Raw genomic sequence first — 23992 nt, forward strand, 5'->3', positions numbered from 1 at the left:
AGCATCTCTCTTCTCTCCTTCCAGTCTCACCTCCAGCTCCTGGACCCAGAGTAGGGACGTGTCCCTGTGTCTCCATCCAGGCTGCACAAGAGACCTAACCTGCTCCCATCGGCCTCTGACCTCTAACCCCAGCCCAGCTCCTGAATGTCCCTGGCTTCCTCCGTGGGCTACCGAGCGGAGTCAGTGGTATCAGAATTCCCTGGTGGAATGCAGACAGCTGGAGGTCACAGAGTCCTCTATGATATCACCACGAGGGGGAGCAAGACCACTCGGAATGAAGTTTCTTTGACGGGTGGGAGGAGACTGAGAGCTATGCTAGGTAACCAAAACAGCTGGCGGCCCCAGTGGACCGACACCAATATTAAACCTTTGAATGTCATGGTAGGTGGCCCCCGCCTCGGTGCACCTAAGCTGGGCATGCCAGGGAGGGGCGGGGCGCGGGGGCCCGTGGCTGCACTGACGGGCCCCCTGCTCACCCTCGCAGAGGGCTGCTCACGAGCCCTATGCCTGGCCGGAGGAGCAAGTGCTCGTCAACCGCCAAGACATCATGAGCACCAAGGTAAGGAGGGGGCTGGGGCGGCAGCCTGCAGCAACCCCCACCCCACAGTCACCCTTCTGCAGCTGCTCCCGCGGGCCAGGGGCCACCTCCCCAGCAGTGACCCCTGCGGTGATCCCTCATGGCCTGTTAGTACCCGCCTGGCAGTGCTCTCCACAGGAACCCCTAGATAATGACCGTCGCTCGCCAGCAGAGCCCCTAAGGGTCTCCCTTGCAATGACTCTCACAAAGATTCCCCAGCAGTCACCCCCTTTCAGTGGCCATTTAGGTAGTGACCCCTACATCAATTCCCCCATTTCAAGACCCCTCTCTGGCAACTTCTCCCCCTAGAGTGGCCCTCCCCTAGGGGCCCCCATTCACTGAGAACAGACGTCCAGGCAGAGGCCTCCCACGGTGACACCTGCCTGAAGGAAGGTCCCCCACCCTCTCCCAGGATGCCTGGGACATCCAGGAGTTCATCACTCGCATGTATGTCAAGCAGCTGCTTCGACACCCGGCCTTCCAGCTGCTTCTGGCCTTGCTGCTGGTGGTCAACGCCATCACCATTGCTCTGCGCACCAACTCCTTCCTTGGCCAGGTGGGACTCCAGCCCAACCTCTGCCCCCGCTGATCTAACAGGGGCCTGGACAAGGCACTTTTCTCTCTGGGCCTCAGGCTCCTCATTTGCTCATGATGATTACACTGAATGTTCTTCAGGGGCCTGTCAGCTCTCACCTTCAAGGAAACTAGAGATCAAGGAAGACTTCATGGTGGAGGGCGCCCAGATGTGAGGAAAGCATTGGATTTGTAGAGAGAGAGGGCAGGAGAAAAATGATGTGAGCGGAGGCAGACAAATGGGTGCCTGGTGGGGGAGGGTATCCCATTTTAATCAATAGTCACTATGAGAAGATCGCTCAGTGCCAGGGTCCTAGGTATGATCACAGCTGACACAAACATGTCATTACGGATGCCTGAGTGTCGTGGAGTGCGTGGGAGCTCAAAGCAGGCATCAAACCTACCTAATCTGTACGGTCAGGGAAGGCTTCCTGGGGAAAAGAATGCTTCAGGTGGGAATAAAGAGTAAGTGGGAGTCAGCCAGGCAGAGGGAGGTGGGAAAGAGTGTTTGGGGGTGGAAGAAACAGCTTGTGAACAAGTTATGTATGTCCATCTTGAAGTCCAGTATGATTTTGTTCTTATTCTTGATGTTTTAATTTCCTACAAGGAGTATACTTCATACATGAACTGTGCTATTTGAAATTGGTATTTTAAAAATGTCCAGTGCAGTAGCTGATGATTTCAGAGAGGTGGTCAGCAGCTAGCTGGTGGAGGGTCTTTAAGTTATCTTAAGGAGGATGGCCTCTATCCTAGGTCATTGGAAAGCCAGGGAATGGTTTAAAGCATGGAAATAACATGACCAGATAGGTGTTTTAGAAAACTTACACTTCACACAGGGCGAACCACAGAAGGGAGGGTGTCGGGAATGGAAAAAGATGGATCAGGCAGACTGTGTTGTGATGTTCAGTGAAAGATGATGGGGCTTGGACCTGGGCAAGGGCCATGGGTAAAAGAGGTCCCGTGCATCTAAAGCTCTCTAGGAGTCGAATCCATGGGCCTCCTGACTGCTTTTCTTTTTCTTTCTTTTCTCTCTTTCTCTCTCTCTCTCTTTCTTTCTTTCTTTTTCTTTCTTTCTTTCTTTCTTTCTTTTCTTTCTTTCTTTCTTTCTTTCTTTCTTTCTTTCTTTCTTTTCTTTCTTTCTTTCTTTCTTTCTTTCTTTTCTTTCTTTCTTTCTTTCTTTCTTTCTTTCTTTGTTTCTTTCTGTCTTTCTTTCTTTCTTTCTTTCTTTCTTTCTTTCTTTCTTTCTTTCTTTCTTTCTTTCTTTCTTTCTTTCTCATGGGCCTCCTGACTGCTTTTCTTTTTCTTTCTTTTCTCTCTTTCTCTCTCTCTCTCTTTCTTTCTTTCTTTTTCTTTCTTTCTTTCTTTCTTTCTTTTCTTTTCTTTCTTTCTTTCTTTCTTTCTTTCTTTCTTTCTTTCTTTCTTTCTTTCTTTCTTTCTTTCTTTCTTTCTTTCTTTCTTTCTTTCTCATGGGCCTCCTGACTGCTTTTCTTTTTCTTTCTTTTCTCTCTTTCTCTCTCTCTCTCTTTCTTTCTTTCTTTTTCTTTCTTTCTTTCTTTCTTTCTTTTCTTTCTTTCTTTCTTTCTTTCTTTCTTTCTTTCTTTCTTTCTTTCTTTCTTTCTCATGGGCCTCCTGACTGCTTTTCTTTTTCTTTCTTTTCTCTCTTTCTCTCTCTCTCTCTTTCTTTCTTTCTTTTTCTTTCTTTCTTTCTTTCTTTCTTTTCTTTCTTTCTTTCTTTCTTTCTTTCTCATGGGCCTCCTGACTGCTTTTCTTTTTCTTTCTTTTCTCTCTTTCTCTCTCTCTCTCTTTCTTTCTTTCTTTTTCTTTCTTTCTTTCTTTCTTTCTTTTCTTTCTTTCTTTCTTTCTTTCTCATGGGCCTCCTGACTGCTTTTCTTTTTCTTTCTTTTCTCTCTTTCTCTCTCTCTCTCTTTCTTTCTTTCTTTCTTTTCTTTCTTTCTTTCTTTCTTTCTTTCTTTCTTTCTTTCTTTCTTTCTTTCTTTCTTTCTTTCTTTCTTTCTTTCTTTCTCATGGGCCTCCTGACTGCTTTTCTTTTTCTTTCTTTTCTCTCTTTCTCTCTCTCTCTCTTTCTTTCTTTCTTTCTTTCTTTTCTTTCTTTCTTTCTTTCTTTCTTTCTTTCTTTCTTTCTTTATTTCTTTATTTATTTCTTTCTTTCTTTCTTTCTTTCTCATGGGCCTCCTGACTGCTTTTCTTTTTCTTTCTTTTCTCTCTTTCTCTCTCTCTCTCTTTCTTTCTTTCTTTTTCTTTCTTTCTTTCTTTCTTTCTTTCTTTCTTTCTTTCTTTCTTTCTTTCTTTCTTTCTTTCTTTCTTTCTTTTCTTTCTTTCTTTCTTTCTTTCTTTCTTTCTCATGGGCCTCCTGACTGCTTTTCTTTTTCTTTCTTTTCTCTCTTTCTCTCTTTCTCTCTTCCTCTCTCTCTTTCTTTCTTTCTTCTTCTTCTTTTTTTTTTTTAAAGATTTTATCTATTTTTTTGAGAGAGAGACAATGAGAGACAGAGAGCACAAGAGGGAAGAGGGTCAGAGGGAGAAGCAGACTCCCCGCCGAGCAGGGAGCCCGATATGGGACTCGATCCCGGGACTCCAGGATCATGACCCGAGCCGAAGGCAGTCACTTAACCAACTGAGCCACCCAGGCGCCCTCTTCTTCTTTCTTTCTTTAAGATTTATTTATTTGGGAGAGAAACAGAGCGAGCAGGGGGAGGGGGCAGAAGGAGAGAGACTCTCCACTGAGCGGGAAGCCTGATGCGGGGCTTGATCCCAGGACCCTGAGATCATGACCTGAGCCGAAATACGAGTCAGATGCTTAACCGACTGAGCCATCCAGGCACCCCCTGATTGCTTTTCTTTACAACAAACAGTGAACACTTAATAGGTGCTACCCTGTTTAACATACCTCATCCTCTCACACATATACTGAAAGGGAGAGCAAGGAGTTACATTTCTGGCTTGAGCAACTGTGTGGGGACGGTGCTGTGTGTTGGGATGTGGGGGACACGGGATAGCGAGCAGGTCTGGGGAGGACGCTGAGGTCGGTTTGGGTTGAGTAGGGTAGTAGTTGGAGGGGCCGGGGCAATATCCACACAGAAATGTCTAGGGAGAGGTTAGAGGTCAACTCTTGAAACCCTGCCGGGAAGTCGGGGGCAGAGATGGCAACGTGAGGGTTGACAGCATCTGGGTGGATGGTTGCCAGAAGCTAAAGGAGGAGATGAGGCCACCTGGGGAGAGGGTGTCCAGTGAGAAGGGAAGAACACCAGGACAGAGCTCTGAGGAGAGCCTCCCAGTGAAGGACAGAGGATGGAGGTGGTGGCAGGAAAGGAGACTGAGGAGGGGTGGCCAGAGGCGTGGGAGGGCGCGGGAGAACGTGCTGGGGTGCTGCCAGGGAGGAGGTGCAGGGCCAGAAGAGGCAAGAGAGGAGGCCAAAGAAGGGTCGCGGAGCATCCCGTGGGTTTAGTTCCTGTGGCCTTGACAAGAGTGGCCTCCGGTGTGGTGGAAGCACAAACCCAATAGCCAAGATGGCAGAATGAGTGGACTGCAGCACAGCTTCCACCCCTCCCGCATCGTGAGATTGGTTCAGACTGCAGAAATCAGCATTCTGAGATAGAATGAAGTAGAGTGAAAAAGAATGAAATAGAAGTTGTATGTGTGCATGTGAGAGAGAGAGAGAGAGAGAGAGAGGGAGGGCGGGGGCAGGAGGGAGACAGAGTCCTCTGCTGTGAAATACAAAATACATCAATCTTACTGTGGGTCCCAGTCAAAAGTGCTAAAGGCCCTGGTAGAGGATACGTGTCCATGAAGGTCAAATCCTAGAGGCCTGTGAATGCCAGACAGGTTTTGACCTGATTCAGACCCTGCAGGCCATTGGGAGCCATGGCAGGCTTGAGGGTAGAGGAAGCAACTCTGATTTAGCTATAGATGCTCATGACTTGGAGAAGGCAGGAGGACTATTTAGGAAGCTCTTGCAGTAAATAGTGAGGAGAGCTCACTCACTGTTGCCTCCCAGGGCCAGCGGGATGAAGCTGAGGAGACAGATGATGGGAAAGAAAGTCCTTCCTTGTTGTAGACAGACATCCCTGGCCTGTGATGCCCTTTGGGAATTTGGAACAGGTAGGGAGCCCATAATCTTAACCTCCCATTGGGGTTTAAGAAGCTCTGCTCAGCCTCTCATTGGCCAGTGGATACGGGTGACGGCAAGGTGTGGGGACCAGGAGGACTCTGTGTGTGGCAATGAGCCTTGAGGCACTGAGTCTGTTGGCCATGGAAGTGAAGGAAGGGAGGAGTCCTTACAAGACTTTGGTAACTGTCAGGGTGGAATAGGGGGCTCTGGGAGCTGTAAATGGGGTCACAAACTATAGTAGGGTCACAGCTTCATGAGCGATTAGGGGAAAGTGAGTTGGATTTTGAAAAGAATTCAAGGTCATCAAGTCATCCATCCATCCATCCATCCATCCATCCATCCATCAACCTACCCAGGGAGCTGGACCCATGACTGTGGGGGATACGCAGGGGTTTGGCCAGGCCTTGCCTGGGGGATTCGGGAGCTGGAGCAGCAGGAGTGGTTGGGACAACCAGAGAAGGAAGGGTGGGGCTTGGTGTCCACCAACTAAGGGGCCAGGCCCTTCCTTCCCACTCCTGGAGCCTGTTCCACCTCCCCCCAAGCCCTCTTTTTCACATATCCCTACTCTAGAGGTTAGGAGCAAAGGTTTATAGCCAGACAACAGTTTTTATTGCTAACTGTCTGACCTTGGGCACCTCTCTGATCCCTCATCTGTGAGATGGGAGTAAAATCTACTTTGTAGAATGATGGTGATGCTAACATGAATGGCAGGTGTACGTGGAAAATGTGCTCTTAAGGGAGCTGCAAAGATGCTGAGGACGAAGAGCAGCAGGAATATGAGCCTTCCTTCCCCTGCAGACACCCCCTGTCCCTGGCCTCACCTGGGCTCTGCTCCCCTGACCTCTCGGCCCCTGTCTTTTTCTCTGTCTTCCATGTAGAAACACTATGAGTTGTTCTCTACCATAGATGACATAGTGCTGACCATCCTTATCTGTGAGGTTCTCCTCGGCTGGTTAAATGGCTTCTGGATTTTCTGGAAGGTGAGATCCTGGGCCCTCCCTGCTACTGCCCCAACTCCTCCTTAGGGACTGCACCCCACCCCTGTGCTTCTGGCCCAACAAGGTGAGAATGTGTCTGTGTGTGTGTGTATGTGGTGTGGAGAGAGAGACTACTTCTGAGATGTCTGTGATGCAGCAGAAAATAATTTGTCCTAGAAGTGCAGCCTCCCTGGGTTCCAGTCCCTGGGTTAGCCTTCCCCAGTTCTGAGATCTTGGGAAAACCTTAATTTCCTTACCTGAGAAATGGGTTTGAGAGTCTCCACCTTAATTTATAGGATTCAAGAGCAGAGGTCAGCAAACTTTCTGTAAAGGGCCGTGGGCCATACAGTGTCTGTTACAAACACTCACCTCTGCCATGGAGCACAGAAGCACTGTAGACAATCCAGACAAACGGTGAGCGTGGCCGTGCTCCCAGGAAGCTTTATTCACAGACACCGAAATTTGAACGTTATATGTCACATATCACAAAATGTTCTTTTTGCCCCCTAACCATTTAAAAATATAAAAACCATTCTTAGCCTGAGGGTCTTACAAAAATAGAGGCTGCTGGCCAGATTTGACCCACAGCCTATAGCTTGCTGACCCCTGTTCGGGAAAGTGTCAGAGAGCTATCTGGGTGGGAACAGGTCTTTTTTTCTTTTTAAGATTTTTATTTATTTACTTGACAGAGAGAGACACAGCAAGAGAGGGAACACAAACAGGGGGAGTGGGAGAGGGAGAAGCAGGCTTCCCGCTGAGCAGGGAGCCCGATGCGGGGCTCAATCCCAGGACCCGCCCCCCCCCCATTACATGACCTGAGCCGAAGGCAGATGCTTAAAGACTGAGTCACCCAGGCGCCCCAGGAACAGGTCTTAATGCTACATTAAATGAGGTGAAGACTCAAGCTTTGTTTCAATAGGACTTCTCCAGTCAAGTGATTTCTGAAGTCAAGGTATTTATTTTGCCTTTGGGCATGTTTGAGAAGAGGCTTTAAAAAACCTCTCAGGGGCCTCAATCAGTTGAGCATGCAACTCTTGATCTCAGGGTTGTGAGTTCTAAGCCCTACATTGGGTATAGAGATTACTTAAAAATAAAATCTTCAGGGGCACCTGGGTGGCTCAGTGGATTGAGTGTCTTGATTTGACTGAGCCAAAATCCTCTTGGTTTCGGCTCAATCGAGCCCCATGTCAGCTCCGTGCTCAGCAGGAAGTTTGCTTGGAGATTCTCTCCCTCTGCTCCTTTCCCCATGCACTCTCTTTCTCTCTCTCAATTAAATAAATAAATCTTTTAAAAAAATTAAAAATAATAAAAATAAAATATTTTTAAAAACTATCAAGTATTTATACTTTCATAAAAATGAAGTATCATTTATTTATTTTTTTAAAAGATTTTATGTATTTATGTATTTATTTATTTGCAAGAGAGACCAGAGCAAGAGAGAGCATGAGTTGGGGGGGAGGGGAAAGGGAGAAGGAGAAGCAGGCTCCCTGCTGAGCAGGGAGCACGATGTGGGGCTCTATCCCGGGACCCTGGGATCATGACCTGAGTGGAAGGCAGACACTTAACCAACTGAGCCACCCAGGCGTCCCGGAAGTATCATTTAAATACCATTACCAGGGGGTGCCTAGGTGGCTTAATCAGTTAAAAAAGTGACTTTGGCTCAGGTCATAGTCTCAGGGTCCTGGGATCAGCCCCACATCCAGGCTCCCCGCTCAGTGGGGAGTCTGCTTGTCCCTCTGTCCCTCCCCCCACTCCTGCTGTCTTTCAAGTAAATGAATAAAATCTTAAAAAAAAATAAATAAATACCATTACCATTACCATTACCAGGACAACCAATTAGAATTACAAGCTTTCCAGAGGTTTCACTCCATAGAACACAGAGTGTAGAACCCAGAACATTTCTGAAATCTGGATGTCTTAAAGACTGCTTTGTGCAAACAACATTTGCAAGGATGTTTATTAAGAGAAAATAGAATGGGCTGGTGCATACTTACATGTTTCCACACTCAAGAGGAGAGTAGGTACCATGCTTTTTGTGAACGTTTCAATGCACCACTTTTTCAGAACTAGCCCTAGGAAGCAGGCAGAAATCTGTTCCATAAGAGAAAACATTTCCTCCTTCATACCTTCTTGCAATTTCTTTTCAGCAGCAGTTAGGGGGGACTACATGTTCTTAACAATGATTTTTTATTTTTTTTTATTCTTGTTTTTTTAGGTAAGCTCTATGCCCAATGTGGGGCTTGAACTCATGACCCTGAGATCAAGAGTCCCACGCTCTACTGAGCCAGCCAGGTGCCCCAGGGGGCCTGCCCCAGGGTTTCATTAGCACAAGAGAATTGAAGCAAGGCTGAGAATCTTATGCACTAGCCAAGGTGGGTGCTCAGCTTAGGAATCAGCTGTGTGTTTGTGAGAGTCTCCACTGTGTGTCTCAGACTGCACTTGGCTGTTGACACGCATATGAGACAGCGAGTAAGCCTGGATGTTTTGTGGCATATTTGGGGGGCAGCAGGAGAAGTAACAGCAGTGGATGGCAGATGACTGGCGCTGCCCTGAGAGGAACATTGAGCCCCCCATCCTTGGGCTGGTGGGAGGACAGACCCAGGATGTCCCCACGGGCTGGGCCTGATACACCCCATTGGGGCTGGCCCACCCCCCCATCCCCCACCACCCCCAGGACGGCTGGAACATCCTCAACTTCCTTATCATCTTTATCTTGCTCCTGGGGTTCTTCATTAATGAACTCAATGTCAATGCTATCACCTATACCCTCAGGTGAGCTGGGAACTCTGGGGAAAAGAAGGGAACATGTCCAGACTGGGGGGGGGGGAGGGGGGGGGGAAGACAGGGGGTGGGGATCATCTCTTACCCTCTGGGCAGGTCAGGGGGCAGTGGGGAGGAGGGGTCTGGGAGGGGCTGAGGGGCACCCCTGAGAGGCTGTGCTGCAGGGCGCTTCGTCTGGTGCATGTCTGCATGGCGGTGGAGCCTCTGGCCCGGATCATCCGTGTCATCCTGCAGTCGGTACCCGACATGGCCAATATCATGGCCCTCATCCTTTTCTTCATGCTGGTCAGTGCCCTCGCCTACTCCCAGCTGCTCCCTTTCCCTGACCAGGGCCCCTGGGTCATTGGGGATGGGGGTGGGGTGTCGGAGAGGAGGAGAGGAGGAGAGGTCTCTGGGCCTGAGTCCCTGGGATTCCCTTGGCAGCGTCCATTTGCATGGCATCTGCACGTCCTGTCTCCAGGTCCTTGAGTAAAGTTCAGGCATCTTCTTTGGTCTCTCTCTGGCAGGTGTTTTCCGTGTTTGGGGTCACTCTGTTTGGTGCATTTGTGCCCATGCATTTCCAGAACATGCAGGTTGCCCTGTATACTCTCTTCATCTGCATCACCCAAGATGGCTGGGTGGACATCTATAATGACTTTCAGTGAGTGCCTGCGGGGTGTCTGTCCCCACCCCACCCCCCAGTGCGGCAAGGCAGTGGGAGTGGAGCTCCAGGGCTTGGGAGGAGGATGGCCCACCAGGAGGGGACTGCCTGGGGCTTCAAATCAGGGAAAAGGAGACCCCCTAGGACTGGCCTTGGTCTGCTTGAAGGCTTGTCCCCTTTGAAATTCCACCCATTAAAAGTCCTACCACAGACCTGTTCATGAAGATGTCCTGTCCCGCTAAACAGCTGGGTAGCGAGGAGGCGTCGAGCAAGAGAGCAGATCTGTGGTTTCAAGACAGCCTCCCAGCCCACATTTGAGCCCACCAAGCTGCCTGGACTCCTGGGAACTTAGAGTCTCATTTCACTCATTCATAGACCCGCTGCCCAAGGTCATTTTTGGCCACAGATGGCCACCAGGTTCTGTTCTTTACTTCTTTTCCATTACGTCTAAACCCTATTTGTTCTTTAAATTTTTTATTGTTATGTTAATCACCATACATTACATCATTAGTTTTTGATGTAGTGTTCCATGATTCATTGTTCGTGCATAACACCCAGTGCTCCACGCAGAACATGCCCTCTGTAATACCCATCACCAGGCTAACCCGTCCCCCCACCCCCCTCCCCTCTAGAACCCTCAGTTTGTTTCTCAGAGTCCATTGTCTCTCGTGTAAACCCTATTTGTTTCCAGTCCACTCCGGGGAGTGGGTCCCCCTGACTGATTTCTTTTTATCTCTTGTGAGCGCAGAAGCACAGTTGGCAAAGGGCTTCTGCGGGCATTACCCAGTATGATGTAGGTGGTGGAAAAAATCACAGGGTGTGCCATAAAGATAGACTGGACACTGGGCTTTTGAGTATTTGCTCCACCACACTAGCCGTGCAACCTTGGGCAAGTTACTTCATCTCTTCTGAGCCTCAGCTTCTTCATCTGCCAATTGGGAATTATAATAATTAATTATGTCTGAATTGCTGTGAGGATCAATAAGAAAAGCTGTATAAATCTCTTAGCATAGAGCCTGGCACAGAGTATATATATATATATATATATATATATATATATATATATACACACATATATATATATATACACACACACACACACACACGTGTGTGTGTGTGTGTGTGTGTGTAAAGAGAGAGAAAGGGAGAAAGACCTTATTACTTAGGAAAATATTTTATGGGAGATTCATAATAAGGTATTAAGAGTGGCTGGGCTTTCTTCCTGTATATCTTTCTTCTTCCTTCTGATCCTTCTATAATGAGCTTGAATTACTTTTGATAATAAGAAAAACATGAATCAAGAGTATAGCCAATAGATTAAACCTGATAATGCCAATGTACAAATCCCCACCGTGGAGGGCTGGCTTGAGGCCCATGCTCTGTTTCTGACAGGATAGCAGGTGCTCAGCCAAGAGCAGCTACTTTGACAGTCAGAGCAGGCATTAGATCTGCCCACCAGCAGTGAGGTAGCAGAAGTCCTAGTAGGTCTTGAGATAACGTCCCCATTTCATAGATGGGGCAATTGAGACTCAAAGGGCCAGGGAGGTGATGGGGCTTCTGCCTGCCATCTCCAGGATGGAGACAAGAGAGTACGCAATGGAGATTGGGGGCGCCATCTACTTTGCCATCTTCATCACCATCGGTGCCTTCATTGGCATCAACCTGTTGGTCGTTGTGGTGACCACCAATCTGGAGCAAATGATAAAGGCAGGAGAGCAGGGGCAACTGCATCAGATAAACTTCAGTGAGGTGAGTGGGATGGGGAGGGCAGAGGGGAGGAGGGTGCACGCATGAGTGCTGACTTGAGCACATGCATGTGTGTGTGTGTGCACGTGCATGTACACGCTCGCATGCTCAAGGGCCTGAAGAAAGTCAAGCCTGACACCTGGGGCAGCATCCCCCACCTTGAGTGCCATCTGAGGGGTGTGGATTTCCTAGATGTGTGGTTTCTATGGCAACTCAAAACTGAGTGGCTGGGTGACCTTAGGGCAGGTGACCAATCTAAGCCTCGATGTCTTCTTCTGTAAAATGGGAATAATAATAGTACTTCCTTCATAGGACTATTATGAGAATTATATGGATAAATGAACAGTAGTTGGCACACACGTAGACTTCATTAAATGTTAGCTACAGTGCTATTCATTCAAGGGTAGGACTTCCAAAGAGCTGGTGGGGGTGGAGGGGGCAGTACTTCCCAAAGTGTTGCGGGTTGTGGGCTATGACTTGAGAGTAGGTAGGGCTTTAGAAGTTTGCTAGGTAGAAAAAAAAAAAAAAGAAGTTTGCTAGGTAGGGTTTATCAGGAGTGAAATTGGGTGCTAAGTTTTGAAAAGGGGTGAGAATTTTCCAAGAGGTAGAGGAGGGGCTTATGCATTTGAGGTTGGGCTTCCACAGCAGAGGAGCGGGGCTAAGACTGGTTAGAGCTGAAATGCGGGGCATTAGAACCCTGGTGTCCTAAGAGACTCATCTTCCCCCAAGCCAAGCAGGAAGGGCCTGGGGGAGGGGTGCCGGCTGAGCTGTCTGTCTCTTGTCTTCGCAGAGAGGCAAGCAGGACCTGGATGGAGGTAACGAGCTGCCCCTGGTGCACTGTGTGGTCGCCCGTTTGGAGATGTCCGGCGCCCCGCAGGAGCCGCTGTCGGGAGGCCACCTGTCTAACCTCTCAGAAAACACCTGTGACAACTTTTGTTTAGTGCTGGAGGCAATACAGGAGAACTTGATGCAGTACAAGAAGATCCGAGATGAGCTCAACACGTAGGGCGGGTACTGGGGGTACCCCGAGTCCCGTGAGTCCGGGCTGAGCAGAGCCTCAGATTCTTCTGGCTTCACACCCTCACCATTTTATAATGTGTACCCTGGGGCCCAGAGAGGTTTAAATGACTTGTGGGGCGGGGGGGGGGGGGGCGGTCTGTGGGTAGAGGAGCTAGAATCCGACCTTCTGGTTCCATCCATCTCACATGAGCATGCAGCTTGGCCTGGATCTCCATAGGAGCGAAGGGGGAGGGCGAAGCAGGGTGGATGCCCGGGAAGAGATGGGAGGGCAGACCCCCCTCTTCCGCCTCCCCCCCCCCCCCGCCCCAAGCTCCCTCAGCCCTCGGAAAGTACTCACCCCTCCGCCCCCAGGATAGTGGAGGAGGTCCGCTCCATCCGCTTCAACCAGGAGCAGGAGGAGGAGCTGATGCAGAAGCACTTGTCACTGAGCCTGTCGGTGGTGAGCGGGTCCTCCCTGGACATCCGCGACATGACTTGCCAGCAAGACTTGATCACAGTGCTCATCAACAGGGAAAAGGTGCAGGCAGCTTCCCTCTCCTACCCAATAAGTGCTCGCCCACCCTGCCCCCTAGCCACCCCCCGCCCAGCCCAGCCCAGCCCAGCCTCTGCCCCATTAGTCAAACTTTCTGTCTATTCCAAGATCTGATCCCCTGCCTGGACTCTCAGGCACCGCGCAGCCAGCAGCCACTTCTGATCCGTTAAGTTCCACCCTTTCCTCCCTGGAGAGGCTCTGCCCCCCACCCCCATCAGCCTCCTCCCACTGAGTCACTTAAGTCTCTTGACACCCTCAAACCTACCCCTTCTTAGGGTGGCTTGAACCAGCTCAGTTTCTGCCTGGTGGCAGATACCTAGGCGCACCGTGGGCAGAGGATCCCTGGGTTCCCGCTAGAGTGCATCAGAACAGCCTCCTCCCCAGGGAGGAAGCTTCTAGGGAGAAACAGGCACACACCTTCATTACTTAGTTTCTTTCTCTGCTTCCCACACCACCTGACTGGGTTAGAATGACCTGGAGCCTCGTGAATGTCCACAGCCTGGGTTTCCAAGCTTGGAGAGGACACTAGGCAGCCAGAATCAGACAAGCCTGGTGGTTTCACTGCTGAAGCTAGCGGAGGGGAGTGAGGGGCGTTTGCCATGTGAAGGTGGGAGATTGACAAACCCCTTGGTTTGCAGGTTCAGGAATCCAACACAAACATACTCCTTAACAAACACAAGACCAGCCGCTGAGAGGCAGGATGGGAGCCAAGGGGCCTGAGCACACACACCCACCTGCATCTTCCTGCATCTCTCCGTGACTTGGCACAGTCTGGCCTGAGCCCATCTTCTCCCTTACACTTAGGCAGATGCCTGGGGCTGTGAAGGAGGTGGCATCTCCAGGGCTTGTGTCTGAGCGTCAGGTCCAGAGGAATTCAGATGGACAAGGATGCTGGATTAGAGAGGGAGCCCCGCAGCAAAGAATGAGTACAGAAGGGGGGTGCTAGCCAAGGCAGCCAGGATTTGTCCTAAGGATGGACTTCCCTGGCCCCCTGCTTTAGGCCAGAGCTAGTTGGGGCCCAAGTGCACCAGGAGGAGAAAGGTGAGGCCAGTGGGGCCAGGCATCTATGTATTGACAATAAAGTTTTGTGTTGGGATCAATATGTCTGACTGGTGGATCTCCAAACTTGGGGCAATCTTGCCCCAGGGCTGATGGGCAAGACAGATCTTTCCCCTCAAAAGCCTCTTTGTCTGATGGGAGAGTTACTGACTGCCCTCTAGAGCTTTCCAGTCTAATGGGAGAGAGAATGTACCCTGAAAATTCCCGACTTAATGGTAGGGATGTAATCTCCCCTTAGTGTTCTAAATTTTTTTTGGTGGGGGAGGGGGTGGGCATCTGGTTCTCATGGTTGGGAGCCCCCGTCTGATGAAGGAGACAGCCCGAAGATAGAGAAGACTGGTCCTCATTCTGGGGGACCCTAGTCTGTTGAGGTCACCACTGACCAGTCATGCAGGTACAGGCAGTTCTATCCTGGGGCAATAGAGAATGACTGGCAAAGCATGGCTCCTGGCAGGCTTTCCAGAGGAGAGGAACACTGGAGCTTGCTGGAAGATCGTAGGAGGAGTTTGTGGGTCAGGTGAATGAGATCTGGTGGCGTACTTGGGACCTGTTGAGGTCTCCTTGGGACCTTCACACTAAAGACTATTGAGAGCCACAGCAAGTTCCTGAGCTAGGAATGCAAGAGTCTGAGAAAGCTGCGGCAGTCATAGGCATTAGGAAGAGCTGCCTTGGAGGACTGGCTTCTCATCCTTGGGTAAGTCATTGGGCCTCATTTTCCCCATCTGTGTAGTGGGGAGAGGATGAGATTGAGCTGCAGCTCTTAGCCCAAGTATTGGGAGACCAGTAAGATCACCCATGTCATTGAGACTCAGATTCCCTGATGTTGGGTTGGGGGGAAGGCTGGAAGGCCCAGAGTTCTGCCCAGCTGGTCAACAAAGGCTGACAGGGGCCTTGGGGATATTCACCAGTTGGAATGGGAGTCCCTAGAGGCCAACTCATTGCAGCTGATGGGAAACTTCACCCTCCATCCCCTTCTTGTCTGCATGGGTTCCAGCCCTATAAGGCCCGGGCCAGCCAGGAAGGGGTCTGGACCCCTGGGGACGGGGGTGATAGTGTACTCAGCAGGCAGATGAGACATGGTGCCAGTGCCAGCAGTGCCTCACTGTCTTGGAGCTGCTGTCTGTCCCCCTGTTTGAGCTCAGTGCTGTCCAAGCCCATCAACCTCAGGGCTATGGGCATCCGGTGACTTTTGCTGCTACTGCTATTTCTTATGGATGGAGCCCTCAGTCTTCCTGGTGAGCACCCACCTTATTCCCTTCCCATCTGTCCTTCTCTGAGGGCTCTCACAGACCAGAAGAGAGGGGAAGAAGGTGACAAAAAAAGAGACAGAAGGTAGGGTCCCCAAGAAGATCTTATAATGTGAGTACAGCCATCACCCGCCCCGACCCTAAATTGTCTGAATGGCTTGGGACACCAATGAATTTGGAGGCAGGAGCATGACAGGATAAACTCCAAGGGACTTCTGGCTTTGCTCGTCCATCCTCTTCCAGAATGCTAGCTTTGTCTACTCCTGCCACCTTGTCTGTCACCCCAGCTGTCTCTCCCTTGCTGTCTATCCTTCCCGTCTGTGCCAGGTCAACAGCTTGGGTAGTTCCCTCTCAAGATGGCCCAGAACTGGGGGTCCAGGGCATTGGACCCCTGCTGCCCTCCCCTGCCCTACTCCAACGAAGAACAGCTACCACCTCCAATGCCTCACTGAACCTGAGGTAGGAGCGCAGCCCTGGATCCTGAGCTCCTAGGACAGTATGGGGGAAGATATTGGGAGGTGGCAGGAAAATGTAGGTCTCATCACTCCCATGAATCCATAATTTTGCCAGAGAGACGTAACCTTGGCAAAGCACCCAGGAAGCAGATACCAATCTTGGTGAGAGGAGCAGAGGGGATAATCATTACCAGTAGCAGGTTCTACTTACTGAGCACCTACTATATGCTATGCACCATGCTAAGTGCTTTACAGGTGTTATCTCATTTAACCCTCATGACCATCAGTGAAGTGAGTACTATTATTATTCCTGTTATATAGCTGAGGAAACTGAGGCTCATGAACTTGAAGTGATTTGTCCCTTATCACAGCTGGGATTCTATCCCAGGTCTGACTTCAGAGGCCAGTCTACACTCTACTGCTTCTCAAAAAAACTGCTGTGGACGGGAAACCTCATTATCATAAAGTTGTCCATTCTTGCCAAATCTATAATTGTAGCACACTTCCAACCAAAATCCCAACAGGGATTTTGTGGAAGTTGATAAGCAGATTCTAAAATACAGGGAGGAACCAAAAGCCAACAATAGCTGAGATAATTTTGAAGAGCAAGATGGGAGACTCACTCTACCAGATACTGAGATTTACATTAAAGTAAGATAATATGATGTTGGTGTAGTGATAGACAAGCGAACCAAAGAAATGAAAGAGCATGGAAATTGGTCTGGATACATAAATGACAAATAGCATGACAAATCAATGAGGAAAGGATAGACTTTTCCATAAGGCAGCAGGGACAACTGGTTAACCACATGCGGGGAAAAAACAACCACCATAAAATCAGATCCAGTGGAAACATCCGTCCCTGCAAATAAAAACTTGAGACCACTGTGGCGTGACATCTGTTCATTATAGCCAGGATTTTTGTTGCAAATAGAACCACAGATCACTAGAGCTTAGAGGACTTCTACAATATTGAGCCCAAGCCCCCCACTGTTTTGAGGGGGACATGGAAGAACTAAGAGGGTTGGGTCTTCCTCAAGATTAAACAGCAAGTCAGTAATAGAGTTGGGTCTAGAACGTAGGTCCTCCTACTCTTTCCATGCATTCTGGCCAGCTCTCCTGCCCTGTTGTGACCCCTTAGCTCTGCACAGGGCTAGAATAAAGAGGGGTGTGGAAGGGGCAGGTGCTGGATGGGGGCAGAATTGAAGACAAAGGTCAGTGCCTCTTCAGAGCTAGGTTGTGGGAAGGATGAGCCTGCCACTTGGGTTGGGTCACCTCCAATTTTTGGAATTAGTCCTTTGACGATTGTGCTAAGGATACAATGACAAGAGTATCGGGTAAAGGACCTATTTCTGCCCACTGCCCAGGGGAAAGAGGAAGGTTTCCAAGAGACCCAGCTCAGCATAGCTGATTTGGGCCTTTCTCTCTAGAGAGAGTGGTTGGCTCAACAATGAAAATGAAGCTCTATTTTTGCAAGGCGGTGCAGTACAACAGGGAAGATATTGGGCTCTTGGGTCTAATGCACCTCATTTCAAATGCAATACCACCACTTCCTGGCTGTGTGACCTTGCACAAATCTCTTTGCCTGTCTGAACCTCAGTTTCTTCATCTGACATAGAAATAATAATCATTACCTCAGGTTGGTTGTGAGGATTCAATGCAGCAATGCTTATGCTTTGGAGCAGCACCTTACTTGGACAAGGTGAAATTTGAATGATGTCAAAAGTATCCTGGACTGCTATTGCATTAAATGAAGCACTTGGATTGCAATTAGGGATCACATTATACCAAAAAAAATGTATATCTTTAAATATGAGAACCAGGCATGCCTGGGTGGCTCAGTCGTTAAGCGTCTGCCTTCGGCTCAGGTCATGATCCCTGGGTCCTGGGATCGAGCCCCGCTTCGGGCTCCCTGCTCAGCGGGAAACCTGCTTCTCCCTCTCCCACTTGTGTTCCCTTTCTCGCTGTGTCTCTCTCTGTCAAATAAATTAATAAAATCTTTTAAAAAATTATTAGAACCATATTCAATGCAGTAGGAAACTCGCATCAAAAAAGGCATCCAGATACCAAAGACCAAATGCAATTGAAGATTTCCATCTTTTGCTCTGTCTCTAGAGTAGTCATGGAGCAGAAGGAGACATAGTTGCCAGCACTAGTGAAATTCATCAGTTAAGATGAATGAGGATCATGCATCAGTTAAGATCTATTAGCACAGAGCTGGCACATAAATGAATGTGAGCCGGCAATAATGTAGTTGATGTTGATATGATTTTTATCGACTCTTCCAAATTTGGTCAACTGAGAACATTTGAAAAGAACTCTGGATTGGTGGAGGGAACAGGTGTATTGGTTTCTTTTTGTTTGTTTGTTTGTTTACAGGCACTACTATTACAACCCAAGGGGGTGAGTCAAATACAGCAGACTCCACAAAAGTCTCTGTCCCTAAGGGGCCTATAGCGTGCTCATTGACAACCTTGGCTCTAACCAACAATGGGAGAGACAACGTCTCTGTGGTTCCACTTAAGCCCTCAGCAACAATCAGGAGGACAGCAATGTCAGCGTCCCAGAAGAGTACAACACCAGATACTCCTCTCACTTCACCACAAGCCAACAGCTCTGCTGTCCCACTGAGCAGAAAACCCCAATACTTGAGACTCAGGAGGAGAGATCCAAAAACACAGCCTTGTCTAGCATGGCCACTTCAGCTAAGCCCTAAAATAGAATCACAGGGCTCCAACCACAGCCCCATCAGCATCAAGCTCCATAATCAATGGATTGGAATCATCAGTGTCCACTGACTCTCAGATATCAGCCACGATGATCACAGTTCTAACAGCATTGAACATACCGGGTGATGACATCATATCAGTGAGGTCCATGACAGCCACTGTGTCTGAGAAGTCAGCCACAACGATTTCCCAGACGACACTGAACAAGATCACTGATGTGAAAGAATCTCTACCCATGGGGTGCCTGGGTGGCTCAGATGGTTAAGCGTCTGCCTTCAGCTCAGGTCATGATCCCAGGGTCCTGGGATCGAGTCCTGCATCGGGCTCCCTGCTAGGCGGGGAGCCTGCTTCTCTCTCTGCCTCTGCCTCTCTCTCTCTCTCTCTCTGACTCTTATGAATAAATAAATAAAACATTAAAAAAAAAAAAAAGAATCTCTACCCATGACAACCAGTGCAGTCGTCCACGCCACTTCACTAACCCTGACCATCCTCGGGACGACTGTTCCTGGAACAGCCACGTCTGGGACTCAGCAAGGAGACACTACAGCTGCACCCCCAGCCCCGAGAATAGCCCTTGTGAGGAACATCACAGCCCTGCCACACAGACACCTTCCTGGCCAGTGGGATCAGCCCCGTCACCTGAGACAGCAGCTGCTCATTTGACAGCCCTCATCCGCAGCTCCTTGGGGACAGCAAAGTCCTCTGACATGACTGGCTCCAGTCAGGTTTCCCCTAAACGCACTCAGAGCAGTAGTCCCAGAGCCAGAGCCTGTGCTTTGGACAAGTACCCACTGATGGGGGAGTTTGTATGTGAAATGACAGCTACTACACCCACTCAGGTGAGTCTGAGCAGCTCATGTCTGTACAGCAAAGAAGAGGCAGGGGTCAGAGTGGACATCATAACCCTAGGAAGGCCCAGACAAATGTGTGTCCAGTGGCTATGGGAGGGCCAGTGAGGTTTGCCCAGACATTGGCATCTGGAGAGTCCATTGCGGTAGAGGTGGTTTTTCTAGTAAGAGGACAGGTAGCTGAGCACATGAGGTTGTGGCAATAAGTTCAGGATGCTGGAACAAACTACCACAGACTGGGTGGCTTATAAACAACAGAATTTTATTTCTCACAGTTCTGGACGCTGGAAGTCCAAGGTCAAGGCACCAGCACTGGTGAGAGCCCACTTCCTGGTTCATAGACAACTGTCTTCTCTCTGTGTCCTCACATAGTACAAGGGGCAAGGGAGCTCTCTGGGGTGTCCTTTATAAGGGCACTAATCCCATCCATGTGGGCTCCATCTCCATGACCTGATCACCCCCAAAGGCCTTACCACCTAATACCATCGTTATTTGGTGTTAGGATTTAACATATGGATGGGGGGGGGCATAAAAATTCACTCTGTAGCAGAGGTAGCATGGACAATTCATCAGCCCCCAGCCCCTGGGGCCCCAACTGACCAGAGAATGAATCTTCCCGAAGGAAGGAACTCTAGCCCCAGCAGAGGCCAGGAGGGGCCAGATCGTTGTTGGGACAACACCAGTGTGGCAGATATTACAGAGAGGCTGAATTCACAGGGCCTCCCTCAAGTGGTGCAGCTAAATCCCAGGCTCACCCTCTGGCAGGGCAGAAGCTGGGTCCTAGAACCAAAAAGATGATGGTGTCCTCCAAACATATGTCTGTCATTGTCAAAGTAATTCTAACTCCCAGACCTTTAAATTTTATCAAATTCTGATTTTCCTAAAATGACTACTCTGCTTTTTAAAATACCAGATTCCTTCAAAAAATACTTCTTTTCATCACTGGATAATCCAGCCTTGGAATGAAGCTTCCATTGCATTCAAAACTAGGCAGTGCTTAACTTGGGGCCAGTGTTTTCCAAAATGTGTTTTGTGGGACACCAGTGCTTTGGGATTTCAACAGATGTTACACACACAGAAAAGGGTGGGGTTATTGTTAAATATATTGGGAAACTACTGGATTAAACAAAATGGTTTCTTGACTGCAGGACTTTTCAGAGCCTTTACTATTCTACTATCTACCATGACTCCCTTAAAAATCATATTTTTTTAAAGATTTTATTTATTTTTTGACAGAGAGAGAGAGAGAGACAGTGAGAGAGGGAACACAAGCAGGGGGAGTGGGAGAGGGAGAAGCAGCTTTCCACGGAGCCGGAAGCCCGATGCATTTCCCAAGTGTATCTGTCCCTAGACTCCTCATTCTGAGGAACATTTATGCAGCGCTTTGGAATATACCCAGCTGCAGAGGAGAGGAATTCAGATGAGAGCAGAGCAGAGCTGGGCAGGCAGAAGTGACTGGGGTGACAAGTCCAACCCAGGGGGTTTTAGTAAAGCCCTGTGTAGGTGCTGGCTCATTAGAAGATTATCCCCCTGTCAACAAACTGTATTGGTGAGACCAGGGTAGTGCGCTCACTTGTAAAATGCTGTATGTATCCCCCCACAGAAATTACGAAGTATATCCTGTGTTTTCATGCACAGAGAATGAAACAGCTTTTCTTTCCTTTCCTTTTCTTTTTTTTTTTTTAAGATTTTGTTTATTTATTTGACAGAGAGAGAAACAAGAGACAGCTTTTCTTTTTGTGTTGTTTTCCCAGGTTAGTAGGAATATGGACTCTGCAAGATAGACTGTCTGGGTTTGAACTATGCCTCATTTTCTTCTGCTGGGGATAATAAGAGCACATTTACTGCATAGCATTCGTGTTTGAGGGTTAGCTTTATTGATATTATTATTTGGTACTCTGTATCACAACATACTATTGATTGCAATAGCAGAAAGTTATGTGACTGACTTAACCCACACCCTGTCCCGCTGAACAAACACTGGTACAGAGCACCTGCCGTTAAGTTGTAACTTGTCCCTCTGACCAAACATGCCTGCCCAAACAGAAATGGTGAGCTTTTTTTAAAAAGGAAAGGGAGAAAAGTCTTAAAATTCAATATAATAAAACAAGTACAGAAATGCTTAACACTAATATCTCCATTACGTTTTGCTTTTCAATGACTTTTAAACATCTCATCCCAAATTTGACAGAAAGTGTGGAAAGAGGGGGCACCTGAGTGGCTCAGTCAGTTAAGCATCTGCCTTCAGCTCAGGTCATGATCTCGGGGTCCTGGGATCGAGTCCCACAGCGGGCTCCCTGCTCAGGGGGGAGCCTGCTTCTCTCTCTCCCTTTGCCTGCTGCTTCCCTGCTTGTGCTTTCTCTCTCACACATAAATAAATAAAATCTTTAAAAAAAAAAGCGTGGAAAGAGTAGGCACAGAAAGAAGGGAAGGGTTAAGCATTAACTTCTCTTTTGTCACCCCAAAAGCATCACTGTTTGACATGTATCAGGACAACGTGTGTTGCAAGTGGCAGAAAACCCAACTCCAAATGGCTTGAGCAAAACAAACAAACAAACAAACAAATAAATAAAATTGAAACCATGAAATAAAATAAAACAATTTGTTGGCTCATGAGACTAAAAAGTCTTAAAGAGGACTTGAAGATGCTGACGCCCCTTCCTCCTGGCTCACAAAGGAGCTCTCTCCTTCCCTCCTCCCTCCTTCCCTTCACTCCCCTCCCTTCCCTCCCTCAGGATTGTCTCTTCATTTTTTTTTTAAAGATTTTATTTATTTATTTGACAGAGAGAGACAGTGAGAGAGGAAACACAAGCAGGGGGAGTGGGAGAGGGAGAAGCAGGCTTCCCGCTGAGCAGGGAGCCTGATGCGGGGCTCAATCCCAGGACCCTGGGATCATGACCTGAGCCAAAGGCAGACACTTAATGACAGAGCCACCCAGGTGCCCCTCTTCATTTTTTGTTTTTTAAGATTTTATTTTTAAGTAATCTCTACAACCAACGTGGGGTTTGAACTCACAACCCTGAGATCAAGAGCCACACACTCCATGGACTACAACAGCCTGGCACCCCAGCATTGTCTCTTCAGATTCAACCTTTAGGAGACAGAAAGAGTCCTTGACTTCAAACAGTTTAGGCCCTTCAAAAACTCCAAGGCCCAGGCTACCTGTTGGAATGAGAGGGAAGACAGGAGGATTTACTATAAGGTGTCTCCTGGGGGTGCCTGGGTGGCTCAGTCAGTTAAGTCAGGGTCCAGGGATCAAGCCCCATGTCAGAGCCCCACATTGAGGCCCACCCACATGGAGCCCCACATAGAGCCCTATGTTGGGCTCCCTGCTCAGCGGGGAGTCCATTTCCGCTCCCCCTTGTGCTCTTTCAAATAAATAAATAAAATCTTAAAAAAAAAAAAAAAAGCTGTCTCCTAGAGGCCAAGGATAGGCTCCAACCAGGTTCTCCAGAGATTAGGACTTGGACTGTGAAAGTGGCAGGAACCAGGGAGTTGCGTCTCTCTCTCTCCCATTCTGTACCTGCACCTCCTTGGTTCCTCTCTCCACACACTGGCTCCCCCACCTCTCAGCACGCATGACAGAGAATGGCTGTCTCAGAATCTCAAGCTTTATACCACCTTCTTAATTTAGGTTCAGTTCCTAGGAGACACTGTGAGTGGGTCAGCCGAAGCCAGGGATTGGGGCCACCCAGGGCCATCATGGTGTAAGGGTCTCACGTCCTATGAGGGGAGTCTTCATTTAAGGGAGTCATGGTGGGTTGGGCTAATAGCCCCACAGTGTCTCCTCTATGCAGATTAGAACAAGTACACTTTTCTATATCATCATCCTAGGAGCCCTTGCACTGGCTCTGGTCCTCCTGCAGATCTGTCCCTGGTATAGGTGGCCCTGCACAGACAACTGAGGTGGTCCTGAGCAGCCGCTTCCTGAAGACTCACCATTGGATCCTGAGGGAAGGTACCTTCTTAGAATGTCCCAGTGTCAACAAGATGGAGGGCGCCATGTGCAGGTCTTCATGATGGAGAAGACAGAGGGTACTTGTGGACTGTGCCTCTCTGTAAGCAAGCTGGGAGGGGCTGCCTGATAAGAATGGGGGAGTCTGTGCGGGAGGGGTGGGGTGTGGAGAAGACTGAGAAATGGGTGATTGGGCACCAGTCATAACTTTACATCTATTTGACTGAGGAATAATTCTTTGGAATGGAGTCAATTCTTTTTTGGGGAAAAGACCATGTTGTCCTCCATCACACTGGGAACACCCTTATAAATGGTACCATGTTTGATGGATTGGTATATTGGTTTCCAAGCTTGACAGCCACACAACCTTTTAAAATAATAACAACTGCAATCACAACCAATATTTATTAATTTCTTGCCAGGGGCTATGGGTTAAAGTCTTTTTTTTTAAAGATTTTATTTATTTATTTGAGAGAGCAAGCAAGATAGAGTGAGCATCAGTCAGGGGGCGTGGCAAAGGGAGAGGGAGAAGCAGGCTCCCCGCTAAGCAGGGAGCCTGATGTGGGGTTGGATTCCAGGACCCCAAGATCATGACCTGAGCCAAAGGCAGACGCTTAATCGATCAAGCCACCCAGGTGCCCCATCAAAGTCTTTTTATATGCACTATCGTTAAATCTTCACAATAATCCTGTGACATTCCCATTTTATAGATGAAAATCTAAGTCTC

The 23992-nt window shown here is 48.6% G+C and overlaps 1 protein-coding gene across 3 annotated transcripts; it reads left to right on the top strand.

Annotated features, from left to right (window-relative positions):
* The first annotated feature begins 249 nt into the window (after window positions 1–249).
* On the top strand, window positions 250–14257 carry CATSPER4 (cation channel sperm associated 4). 3 transcript variants are annotated; one of them, XM_027625576.2, is made up of 11 exons: window positions 250–381; window positions 485–559; window positions 990–1133; window positions 6155–6256; window positions 8928–9025; window positions 9199–9319; window positions 9541–9674; window positions 11249–11423; window positions 12211–12422; window positions 12792–12957; window positions 13611–14257. In XM_027625576.2, the coding sequence occupies exons 1-11, from the start codon at window positions 313–315 to the stop codon at window positions 13662–13664; spliced, it is 1350 nt and encodes a 449-aa protein (XP_027481377.1). In that variant the 5' UTR covers window positions 250–312; the 3' UTR covers window positions 13665–14257. The 3 variants fall into 3 exon arrangements, with proteins under 3 accessions (XP_027481377.1, XP_027481393.1, XP_027481384.1); XM_027625592.1 differs by lacking the exon at window positions 13611–14257 and having other exon boundaries at window positions 12211–12431; window positions 12792–12933; XM_027625583.1 differs by lacking the exon at window positions 13611–14257 and having other exon boundaries at window positions 12211–12454; window positions 12792–12915.
* The last annotated feature ends 9735 nt before the right edge of the window (window positions 14258–23992 follow it).

This window comes from Zalophus californianus, chromosome 4 (assembly GCF_009762305.2).
Source record: "Zalophus californianus isolate mZalCal1 chromosome 4, mZalCal1.pri.v2, whole genome shotgun sequence".
In the NCBI taxonomy this organism is placed as follows: domain Eukaryota; kingdom Metazoa; phylum Chordata; class Mammalia; order Carnivora; family Otariidae; genus Zalophus; species Zalophus californianus.

Bases quoted from the DNA above. Each gene is read 5' to 3' on its own strand.
- CATSPER4 (XM_027625576.2), top strand. From the start codon at position 313: ATGCTAGGTAACCAAAACAGCTGGCGGCCCCAGTGGACCGACACCAAT. The intron at 9,320-9,540 runs GTCAGTGCCCTC...TCTCTCTGGCAG, and splicing joins TCATCCTTTTCTTCATGCTG to GTGTTTTCCGTGTTTGGGGT. The intron at 9,675-11,248 runs GTGAGTGCCTGC...TGCCATCTCCAG, and splicing joins GACATCTATAATGACTTTCA to GATGGAGACAAGAGAGTACG.